Below are 12,153 nucleotides of genomic sequence, written 5' to 3'. Positions count from 1 at the left end.
AGGGGAAAACTTGTGCAGCTGTTTGTGATACTAACCCATCACAAAGCTCAGCCTGAGGGTGTCCTGTTGCATGGGTGTAAACGGAGCAAGGGCTGAGCTCCAACTTAAGAATGCAGTGGGTGCCCAAACACTGAGAAGGTGTGGAGCAGAGTGTGTTCCTGGGGAAGAGCAGCCTGAAAGGAATGGGGGAAGACCCATCATGGGTCCTTCTACTCACTTGGGTCTCCCATCTGTTGCAGGAGCATGCTGGTTTCTCTCCCATGAGTTGCTTGGTAGAAAGAGTGTAGGGTGTTCTTGGCCAGAGCCTGCCCTCTGTAGGAGCTGGGCTCACCTGCTGTTTCCCCAGAAGGTTTGATAGTTCTGGTGGGAGGAAGTTTTTGCTTCCAGTTCTCACCCCTCAGTGCTGAGGTGCCCCTGCCTTCCTGCCCTCTGTGCTGCTTTGCAGCTGGACTGGCTGCTTTCCTTCCTGCCCACCCTAGCCTCTCCCTCTCCCTTCTTCTTCCTCCCTTTCTTCTGTGTGCTCACTTCCTTGTTGTTGACCTCCCCCTGGCAATAAAAATGAATGTCTTAATAAGGTGCGTATGAATGAATGGAAGATGAGCAAACAAGTATTTGCTCTCAATCTGATTGCCTTGTTTCTACACCTGGCTTTCATCTCCAGCCAGCCTGCCTTTTCAGTGTGCACCCTCCTGCAAATGTGCAGCATTTGGCTTCACATGACCCTAGTGCTGATCGGGTCCTCTGGGAACAACTGTGGTTCTGGCACATCTTGCAGTTTATGAGGGGGAGCAGAGATGTGTAAACGTAGGGCAAGGAAAAATATGGGCTGCTTTATGGCCTGATCCATGAGGTTTTGCCTGAGCTGAGGAACTACTCGGATATGAGAATGTAGCCAGCTAGGATGGTCTTTGTTCAAATCTAGAAGCCTCTGTGATTATCCATGAATTTCACTTCGAAGAGGACTTAGAGTATCTTTGGATAGTTGCAGTAGTTTTATACTAATGTGTATAGGAGGTTTGTGTGTGTGGTTTTGTTACTTTGTTTGCTTTTTGCCTGCTGTTTGGATGAAGAGGCAGTGCTGTGGCAGCCAAAGTGTGACTGAAAACTGCCGCTACCAGCTAGCTGGTACTTCTGCAAGTGGTGTGAAGATAGCTTAGCAGCTTCTCTGCTAGCTGTGTGTGAGGATGTGCTAGGGGCTATAGCCACAGTGATGGTTTCTCCACCCGTGTCCTGTGGTAGAACCAGGCACTGCTGACTTTTAGTGTGACTTGAAGCAACTTTGAGCTTTTGCATCTTGCTGTGAGCAGGGCCAGGGCAGTGCGAAGGTCTGACAAGAGCAAATGGCAAAAATAGGGTTCAGAGGTAGGTAAGGCTGAGCATACTTGGTAAAGGGATATGTAAGGGGATCCCTGAAAGGCAGGTGGAGCTGATGAAAGGTATGTTATCAGGATTGCTTATTTTCAGTACAACTATGTGATACTTCTGCTGTTTTATAGTCTTCTTTGAGGAACCTGGAAGTGATTCACACCAAAATTGTTCTGAATGCGATGCATGGAGAAATGTAGTGCATTTCTCTAAAAACCCTTAATTACAATACCGAGACTGTGGTCAGCTCATAACCAGTCTGTAAAAGACAAAAAGGTGGTGTTTTCCTTCCTGACCAGAAATGTGGAAGGAAATTCTGTCTGGAGTGTTGACTCTGTGTGTATTGGAGAGTGAGAAAAGCTGCAAGTTGGATAGGTGGAGGCTGACCTGAGAGATGCAGCCAGTCACTGCAGAGCCAGGTTTTCCTTGTCCTTTGATGCTGTGATGATCATTTCCATTGGCAGTGGCAAAGTCTGCATGTGAGGCTAAGAGCTAGTATGGTTATTTTTACTTCTCTCCTGTCAACCCACACTCGCGTAACCTGTATGTGGTCTCTGGGTTGTGCAGGCGGTGCTGTGGGCTGTAGGAAAGTGATAGCTGGCTTCAGTGCCAGGCAGCTTGAACTTGGTGATGGAGAGTGGATATCAGATGCAGAGAAGATAGCTGTGACCTCCCACTAAAACCTGGAGATTTATGCTTCTAAGCCCCCATGCTCCTACAAAATAATCTAGGACACGTTCTTTGGCAGAAGCCCCACTGAGCATTCCTCCAGCTGCTGGGTTGCCAGCTCGAGTGGGTTTTACTGTAAGTCTCACTATATTTAGTAATTTTCATACAGCCTGGGCTAATAGAAATGGGTCACTATTTAAAAAGATAAAAAAGTCCCCACCACCTCCCAACTTGAAATCCTAGCTTTTATCAGAGAACCTGAAAGCAGGCATGCTGCCTGCCTGCATCCATCCTTAGGAGCAAACAAGAACCTGAGACTCTGCTTTTTAAATGCCCTGACTTGGGATGCTTGCCTTGCATTAAAAAAAATGATTCAGGTTAGCAATGCCATCATTTTTGTACCTCCCAAGGAATCTTCCTTAAGTAGAAGATAAGTAGATAAGAAAAAGACACTGAGTGATACTGAAGAGAAAAAAATATCCTACTTCAGATCATTGAATCACTTGGATGTTTCTTTGCAGCAAGTTAAGAAAACATCTTCTGAAACAAGTAATAGAGAATGCAGCCTGACTCCTCTGAAAATAACGTTGAAGAAAGTAGCCAGATTTATCAGGACTAACAAGGAAGTTGTCCAAAAGAGATTCATTAATTAGGAGGCCTCATCACAGCCAATAAGACAAGTGCCCAGGCCATCAAGTGACTAATATACATCTTTTGGCAGTCACCGCTCCCCACAGGCTTGCCTGTCTGTTGCTGCCTACTGTACAGCTTGCGCCACAGAAATGATGTGATAATGCTAAAAACCAATTTGGCACTTCCCACACAAGGGGATGAGTGTGCTTCCCCACCCTGGAAATGCAGCCTCCAGCTGTCTTGCCCTATGCCAGAGGTTTCTTAATACCCTGGAATTAGCTGACTAAGAGATGAGGCAGACTAAAGGAGCATTTGCTATCTGTTCAGGCTGCCTAAGCTTTCCATCAAATAAACCCCAGTCTGATTCTCAGCCCTCTGGGAAGGGTTGCCCACAGCTAACATTTGCTACCCCAAATAACCCCGAGGTGACCTTCTCACTGCAAAGCTGCAGCCAAGAAAAACCCTGTTTAACATAACAGTGCACAGCTTAGAACATCAACTTGAACCCTTCTGACCTCTGAGCCGTTGGGGTCTATACAAATTAATTTAACAATAGACAGTGTTGAAAGGGAGGAATGTTTCAAAGGAATAATAATAATTAAAAAAAAAAAAAATCTCCCTCATCCATCTCTTCTCATTTAAGAAATAGTCAGGAGGCCTACTTCAGAAAAATTAGAAGTGCTCCTTGTTGCCAAACAATAGGCTGTACACAGGGAGGGGGTATCTTGCATCTTAGTGTGGTGAAATAAAATTTCCCATCAGTGGGTGCTGCTTTTGGAAAATCGGCCTTTAATTTCCAATGGAGAGTTGATTTTTTTTCCTGGGATACTTTGAAGATACCCTTGGGGTTTGCCTTTATTTTCCATAGATGATTTTAGTACTTCTGTTAAGCAAACACGTAAGTCTCTCCTCTCTTACCACTGTGCTGATTTGTGCCTTGCCTCATGCTTTCCGTAGCTTATGTGCAAGCAGCCTGAAACATCTCTAACCATATTGCAGCTGGGGCTTAAACTAGCTGATGATTGAAAGAGGCCAGCAGAAAGGAGATTTGTAATGAAGTCTTTAGATGCTGGGGCAAAAGATGCTTTTTAATGTGTTTTATTGCTTCTGCTGAATGGGAAACTGGGTTGGGTTAAGTCTTGGGGTTTTTCCCCCAGTTCAGGCTTGCACCTCTGGTCTTCTTTAGGTTGAACTTTGACTTCAGCATTGTCATTGTTGGTAAGCAGGGAGGATTACTGAGGCAGGGGTGTTGAAGTTGGAGACAAGAAACAACACGAACAATAATTTTAAAATTTCTGTATAGATTTGCTTTGACAGCTTGAAAGCTGTATGATGAGCACAGATGAGAGAGATGGAGGTTTATTCCTGAAAGATCCAGTGGACTTCAGTAATTGCATTCACGAAACCACCTGTTTTTCTTCAGTCAGCCAGTGCCACTCATTACGATTGTCATTTCTGGTTTCCTACACAAACACATTTCTATTTGCAGCGGAGATCCAGTGCCTTCGTGAACACACACCCCAGGTGATGCTGGGGGAGACCCCTGCTGAGTAGCAGAGGGGTCTGCTGCCGGCGGGAGGGGGGAGTGTGAGGAGGGGCTGCCCTCTCCTTCCAGACATTGCCAAAAGCAGCCACGGTGAGGTGTGAGAAGCCGCAGAGGCTGGGGAGGGGGGGGAGCTGACTTGATGTTTTGTGCAGAGGGAGATAAGATAAACTGATATTTCTTTGGGCTTACTGCAGCTTTCCACTCACAGCCTTCAAGATCCTATGAGGTTGTAGGGGTCCTCTTGCAACTAATACAGTAATGACCTTGAATTCGCTTCCAGCTCAGCTGTACTGCTGGAGGACAAGGCTTTTCTTGTGAGCAAAAAAACATTAAAGCAGCACAGAGATTTGCCTGCATAGCTCCGGTCTTCAAGAGATTTGAGTATCCTTTTTGAGGCCCCACTTGCAACAAGGGATTGTAGATAAGCTCCTGCGGTAGTTAATGGGTAAAGTTTTTCTGATTTATTCTCACTGGTGTCGCTCCTTTTACTTGCAGCATTGGCAAATATACTGGTGTATGCTGATATTTTATTTTATGTAGATAATTTTTCGCTGAATGATAAAGGTAATCCTGTACTTGCTCACATGTGCATGCCAACTGATACAAATGTTCTGTATGACTCTCTAAGTGTTTGGGGAAAAAAATTATTTGCCTTGATTGAAAAATAATTAATAATGAAACTCATTCCTTTTTCAGATTGCAACCTGAATGTCAAATTTAGGAGTCCAGACTAATTCTTCATGCTGAGGCAGTCTGCTACACCAAGCACACGTTATCGCAGACAATTAGAAACTTTCATATTTGTATACCTGAATTAAGACTAAACCCTTTCTGTTTCTTGTAAATTCCTAGTGATAAGATAAAACAAAACACAGACAACTGGAGAAAAACATGTGATTTTGATATGGGTTATGTTTAAATTATGGTTAGACTTATTGCCTGAGTTGGTGGAAAATATTAGGGACTTCTTCCTTTATAGCTTCTACTTCCTGCAAGCTTGTCTTTTTAAAAAAGATTCTGAAAGATGCTTCCTTTGCTGATCCTCTAAGAAATGTATATTCAGCAGGAGAAACATCTGACTGAGCAAAGACTAACTTACACAGTGGTTTGGAAGCCACGTGCTGAAAAGTGCTGGGGAAACACAGCAGGGAAAATGATAAAAAGGGATGAAAGCAGTTCAGACAGGCGAAGAATGCTGCTTTAAAAATGCAAAACATCTGAACGCTGATGAGTGGGCAGGTTGCAATAACTTGAGGGCAGACCTAAGTTGCACAACAGTCATATACTGAAAGTAGACTCCCACAAGACATAGCCTGTAGTGATTTAAAATTGGAAGTGGAGGGGGGGGAAGCGTTGAGGTACTGCAGGGAACAATCTTGCAGCAGCAGAATGCAACTGGGAAATGGGTCACTTGGAGTAATAGCTTTTTCTTTCCTTGTGGTTTGTGTGAGCTGAGCCAAACATGTGAGGAGCACAGTGTTATTGTACTCATGAATTTTATTGTATTTTTTTTTTGATATATTAGAAATTAAGTTTGTTCACCCAGTTGCGACACTGAATCTTCTCTCTATCTGTACAATGCCTTCAGTCCTAAAGTTAGCTTTATTTATTTATTTATTGTTCTAGGCTTTGCTTAGAGTATTAAAATAGCCCATGTTTAGAAATGTGATTCTGTGGCCTCGCATTCCAGGGGGGTCAGCAGAATCGCTTGTCTGAAGTATCTTTGCTCATAGCACCTACGGTTTGTTCTCGCCTCTGTGTTGTGGTAGGCGATCTTTTCATCTGTGCTGGAACAACTGTGTGTGTGTCACTAGGCTGAAATGGATAAAGGGACTGACCCAGTTTAAAAAATAAAAAAAGCAACCTTTAATACACATTCCTCCACATCCCTACCCCTGTGGTATCAGTGTATCAGGACGAACGGTCCAGTTTATAATATGCCAGCTCAGTAGACAGATGCTGGTAGATGCAAAGGGCAGGGGTAAGGAGAGTGTCTTGCACCAGTGGTACTGCTGGCTTCCTTTTAATGTGAAAACAGCCTCAGCTGCAGCTTTGTTCTAAGCTTGGCACTCAGCTTTGACATACTCAAATAATAGTGTCTGGCGACTATTTGGTCCCTCCTGACCATCAGGTGTAACTAGCCAGTGTGTTATCAGAGGTGTGTAAGCTGTATGGTGTTCAGATGCGGTTTAGTGGGATGCAGGCTCCTGTGGCACAGGCTGCTAGCGAAATCATAGCCTGCCTCTGCTCCGTTTCCTCTTTTCTGACCACACCTAAGGCTTTAAAGTGCCATGGTTAAGTGATTATTGAAGCAAATGGGGTTAGGAACAGAACTCCAGAAAAAGGGGCTTATTTTTAATCCAGATCAAGTGAGTGATCTGTCACTAAATAGTACCTGGAGTTAGTTTCACTGCAGTGTTGACTTAGGCTGAAGATTAGTATGGTGTGGGGAGGTGAATGATAAGTCTTGTGCTAAGGGAGGGCTGGACTTTCTTCAGCTGACTTTTCTACCAAAGTCCACACCAACTAATGACACAATTGAGTTTTTGTAAGGGCATGGTGTGCGTGATGGCCCAGCAATGTGTTAGTGTATTTTCATTGGAAAAAAGCCCCTTCAGTCAGACTTCATTTTGGTTTGGACAATGTGTCCCTCCATTAATACACAAGCTGTCCAAAATTCCCAGGTATTAGTAGAGCACAGATTTCAAGTCTAGGACTAACATTCCTCCCCCATTCCCTCCTTATGTAAATATCCATCGTTACCCTAAAGGCATGTATTTAGTTGGCTGTGCCAGTTGTCACCCTTTTTGGAAAACACGAACTCCTCATGCCTGAATGTGCAGAACTACTTCGTGTCACCTCAGGGCATGTGCAGCATCCAAGCAGAGCATCTGAACAGACCTCTTATTCAGGTCTGATCCTGGATTGTGCTCCCCAGCAAGTGATTTGGCCACTGAGGCTGTGTCAGTTCATATCAGATAAAGAAAACAAAAGACTCCTCCCTGACCTGCCAGCATGATGCTCTCCCCCTGTTGCCACTTGTTGATATCCATTGAGCACTGTCTCATCAGGGATCTGGGCAGAGGAGGACTGTCCAGATGAGTTTGTGCTCTCTACTTGGTGCCTTTGAGCACAGGCTGTCTTGCTCGCATTCTCACTGTGCAAGGACTTTTCATGGTGAAAGAGAAGCAGCTGATATTCTCCCTACTGCATACAGACAGACATGGGTTTTGCTTTTGCTCTCATAACTCTGTACAGCCGAAGCAGGCAGGCACATGATCTCCCTGAAGGCAGGATCCAGTGTTACTGTAGAAACTGGCCACCAGCTTCTTTTGTAGCTAGCAGCTGTCACTGTGTGGTTACAGCCAAAGCGTGTCACTCCTACAGTGTCTGCAGGCTCCAGAGTTTGTTTCTGCTTCTGAATGCACCGTGCTACAGCTTAGAGATTAATTCTGCAGCTCCTATCAAAGCCTCTTAAGATATTTCTGAATTGTATCTATTTTTAGAACCATTCCTGATTAATATTTGATGTTCTTTCCAGGTTTCATTTTCCTTCACCAATACTTCAAGGCACAGAGGAGCTGGTAAAGGCACTGCCATGAAACCGAACTTGAAGCAATGGAAACAACTCATGCTGTTTGGGATCTTTGCCTGGGGTCTGCTTTTTCTGGTGATCTTCATCTATTTTACAGATAGCAATACTGCTGAGCCCGTTCCCAGTTCTTTTTCTTATATTGAAACTAAGAGGCTTCTGCCCCTACAGGGCAAGCAGAGAGTCATAATGGGAGCCATACATGATCCATCATTCTCTGAAACCATCGATGGGAATGAGGTACTACTTAATGAAGACCTTTTAGGTACATTTAAATCAGGGACTGGAAGTATTAAGAAATGGACTGATTTGGAAGATGCCTTTAGAAGTGAAGATGAATATTTTCCATCCCAATTAGGAAGAAAATCAAAAAGTGCTTTCTACCAAGTGAATGATGATTATTTATTTGCTGCTGGTCAGCCTCGGTCACACAGCAACCTTCAAGAGATAGCAAAATTCATCTCAGCCGATGAGGATAATCTGAAAGAAAATATTTTGCAGAACAACTGGGGCAATCAGAGAAGAATGAGGAGAAGGAGCGCAAAGCACAGGAGAAGCCAGATGCTTGATGAATCTGATGACTGGGATGGGCTGTATTCCACGATGTCGAAATCCTTTCTTTACAAGCTTTGGAAAGGGGATGTCTCTTCCAAGATGCTAAACCCTCGACTGCAGAAGGCGATGAAAGATTATTTGAGCACTAATAAGCATGGGGTGCGGTTCAAAGGGAAACGAAACTCTAAGTTAACAGGCGACCAGCTTTTCTGTGAGCTAAAAGAAAGGGTGAATGTGAAAACAATAGATGGCAAGGAGGCTCCCTTCTCCACTCTTGGATGGGAGAAGCACGTTCCCCAAATTCCACTGGGCAAATTGTATACACATGGCTTTGGGAGTTGTGCTGTAGTTATGTCTGCTGGTGCAATACTGAACTCCTCTCTAGGGGATGAAATAGGTGGGTGAAATGTACCTCTTCATGTGCATATGCATATACACGTACATATTCATGTTTGTCTTTCAAAAGATTCATTCTTCTCAAGTGTAGGTCTGTAAAGGGTCTGGTTATTCTCTCATCAACGTTTTGTGAGTGTGAACTTACAGACCTCACTGAAGCTGTTCCCTTTCAGAGCAATATAACTGAAAGGCAAATCTGGCCTGAAGTCATAATTTGATTTGAAGAAAACAACGATGCCTTCTTAGCATATTACAGTTTGTAGTATAAAAAAGATATTAGTTTCAACAGATCTGCCATATTTGGCATTTTTCTGCAAAGTGTGTTTATTGCTTCAGCAGATTAGAGGCATAGTCAGGTTTTATTCCAAAAAGCTGTGTTGTACCTGTCCATATTTTGGGGTGACTCAGAGAAACTGCTTGTCCCAGGCTAAACTTTGTCTCTGTGCCAAGAAGCGGTAGAGCATCATCTTAATCTTCTGCATGTTTAGAGTTCACAGGCATATAGAATATAGATCCCTGAGTAAGTAGCTTCATGCTCCAAGGTTAAGTCCCCTGACCTCTTTTCCAAGTGTGAATTTAAATGAGTTTGAGCATCTCCTCCCATTGTTTTTCCATTGCTGCACTGAGTCAGTGAGATGGTGCTGAGATGTCAGTGTTACACAGAATTCCCCGAAGTTGAGAGTTTTGTGATAGCTGTTCATAAGAGGATTGTGGAGCCATAAAACTAATCCAGGTCAGTTTTATTTTTTCTTCTCAAAAATGACTATTACGAGTTGTGTTAACATCTCAGTAGTTGGTTTTGTAGTACATGTGCAGTATTGTAAGAAGGATGAAATGTACTTTTCAAGCTTGCTTCTTGAGCAAAGAATTTTCACCTTCAGCTCTCTATAAAAACCTTCTGATGTGCCTTTGTTAATCCTCCCATCTTCCAGCTCATATCCCAATACCTGCTTCATCATAGTCAATCATCTCTTTGACACAGATGGATTTCCTTTAAATCTCTGGGATTAGAGCCTCTATAATTATCAATCTGCTCTAACAGGCCTTCAACACAACCCAGGTACCCTTCTGGCCTGCAGCAAAAGTCAAACCAGGGTAACCCTCAGTTTCACAGGAAGCTCTACTGATCTAGAAGTCTCTGGGGTAAAATAGTTTAACAGTTCCTCCCTTCTCCAGTGTGTAATTCTTGACTGAAATAAATTCTTTATTGTTGTTGTTATTCCCCGGTACACCCAGTTCACACCAATACAGTTTAGTGCTGTACTGGACAACCCAGAGAACCATTGGAGAACCCCACACATTGTGACTGACTTATGTATAGCAGTGTGCATCGTGACACATGCATGCTCAGGTGCAGCCCAGGGTGAGATTTGGAGCCCTTACACTCCTGTGTGTATCCATTCCCTCAGAAGGACCTAGGGCACAGAAAGCTTATGCCATTCACTTCAAAATGATTTAATTGGAAATTTTCCTCTGATGCCACCTAAAGGGAAGAGATTCTACTTTGTAAGGCCTATGCTGAAGTTTCAGATCTCCTCCTACCTGTTTTACAGGAAAGCATGTGGGGCAGCAAGACTCACAAAAAAAAAATTATCTAAGTGTCGTGCAGGCCATGGGCAGGTACTTTTGGCTGAGCAGTGAATTGGGAACAGAATTGCAGGGGCCCAGCTGACTGACAGCAGCTAGATGGGTCTTACTGGCCATTGCTACTCTGTGGAAGTGCTAGCGTACTACAGATGTCATTCCAGTGTCATCGTCTTTATATGGAAAATGGAAGCCCCAGCATCTACTTGCGTTGTTATACATACGGGGAAGGAGCTATCTTCCCATGTGAGTCTAGGTGTTATGTGGTGCAGACAAGCTTATGGTCTTGCCTTTCCACCTGTCCTCTAGTTCTCTGAAAAAGTGAGAGGAATCTGAGCAGGAAGAGGAAGATCAGATTGTGTAATATACACTTTCATTTATTTATTTTTTTTATTCTGTGAATGCACAGCTGTAGGAGAAGATAGTCCCCTCATTGAGCTGGCATCAGGACTACGGCTGTTGGTTGAAACCACCAGCAGCCTGCCTGCTGAGAGGCACCTTGGATGGCTCATCGTGGCTCTTTGGAGGCAGCTTGCCCAACCTGCCAAGCTCTTAGGTGTCCACAAAGGCACCACGAAGTCTGTGTCATTACGGAGTGGGGAAAAACACCCTATGCATGAGATTTGGGCCATGTGCTGTATAGCCTTACTTGATGAAGTTGCTGTAGGCAAAGATTCTTACTATTTACGCTCCTGAAAGAAAAAAGGCTTAAGAAAGGAGCTGCACAGGACCTTTCTCTTCGTATGCTTTTAGCGCCCTCTTCTGTGTTTGTATTAGAAATGCAGGCAGAAATTCTAAAGTGTTCTTTTGCACCCACTGCCCCCACACTTATTTTTTAATGAAAGTATGGAAGTTATGCACATTCAACAAATGCTCTCATTGTGATTATGCTACTTAATGGGAGACCTAGTTGTTTGTTATCATCAGGAAGTAACAGGGATATGTGACCAAACCTCAAACTCTCTGTAACTTTGGAATGCTTGTCTCCAAACACTAAGATTAAAGTTAGTTAACTTAAAAGTAATTATTGTTACTGTTTGACCGAATCCTAATGTATTATTTTCTGAAAACCAGAGTGAAAAAATTTGGAAATGCAGTGCACTGTCTCTTAATTAAGCTGTGAAGCATGCAATTCCCATTTCCCAACCAAATTCCCAGCTCACACTCAAAAGGTTTTCAAAGAGTTGTCCAAACTTGTATTTGAAATCTGCTTATCAATTTAAAATATGAAGGGCATTTGATTTTCCTTCTCTTCTCCAGAAATGTGGGGGTACCTGCACCTTCTATTGACTTCATGTCCTCTAGCTTCCACAAAATTGAGAGGCTTTTCTTAGGCAGATGAAGGTTAGGTGTTGGGGATAGATATGTGGCTCCTGCACAGGGACATGGAAGAAGCCTCCACTCCTTATCCAGCCACTGAGAAGGTGGGCTTAGTGGACATTTGGCAAAATTTCTTATCTGAGACACATGTTCAAGCAAGCAAGTATGGCAGAGACTGAACTGATGACTTCATGTCACACAGTATTTTCTCCTTTGGAGTACAAGAAGTGTGGAGTAAAGGTGTTGGATTGGAAGTTGGATTGGATCAGGTCTGAACTCCATGGAAGCATATTAGTTATCTTTGGAAATGTCTGCCTACTCCATTTTTGAGCTACAGCCAACCACATTTGAAGTGACTAGAGATAAACAACTGTATAGGCAATTAAGGCATTACATGACCATTTTGGCCTGAAACATGTTCTCTGCTTCAATCTGTAGAAGGGATAAAAGTGAACTGGATAGGGGAATATTGACAAGGACAGTGTGTTTCTGG

General features: G+C 43.5%; 1 protein-coding gene across 9 annotated transcripts in view; it reads left to right on the top strand.

The window, feature by feature from the left end:
• ST6GAL2 (ST6 beta-galactoside alpha-2,6-sialyltransferase 2) overlaps positions 1 to 12,153 on the top strand; it is a 180,267-nt gene that overhangs the window by 144,854 nt on the left and 23,260 nt on the right. For 8 of the 9 annotated variants that reach the window (XM_072031436.1, XM_027445183.3, XM_027445175.3 and 5 more), the window contains one exon: positions 7,755 to 8,757. The exons of the other annotated variant lie outside the window; for it this stretch is intronic. In XM_072031436.1, the coding sequence (XP_071887537.1) occupies positions 7,812 to 8,757 (946 nt within the window). In that variant the 5' untranslated portion in view covers positions 7,755 to 7,811. The remainder of the gene's footprint in view (positions 1 to 7,754; positions 8,758 to 12,153) is intronic. 9 annotated transcript variants of the gene reach the window in all.

The sequence above is a fragment of the Anas platyrhynchos genome, chromosome 1 (assembly GCF_047663525.1).
Source record: "Anas platyrhynchos isolate ZD024472 breed Pekin duck chromosome 1, IASCAAS_PekinDuck_T2T, whole genome shotgun sequence".
In the NCBI taxonomy this organism is placed as follows: domain Eukaryota; kingdom Metazoa; phylum Chordata; class Aves; order Anseriformes; family Anatidae; genus Anas; species Anas platyrhynchos.
The sequence above is the reverse complement of the archived record's forward strand: the minus strand, read 5'-3'. Positions and strand labels throughout refer to the sequence as shown.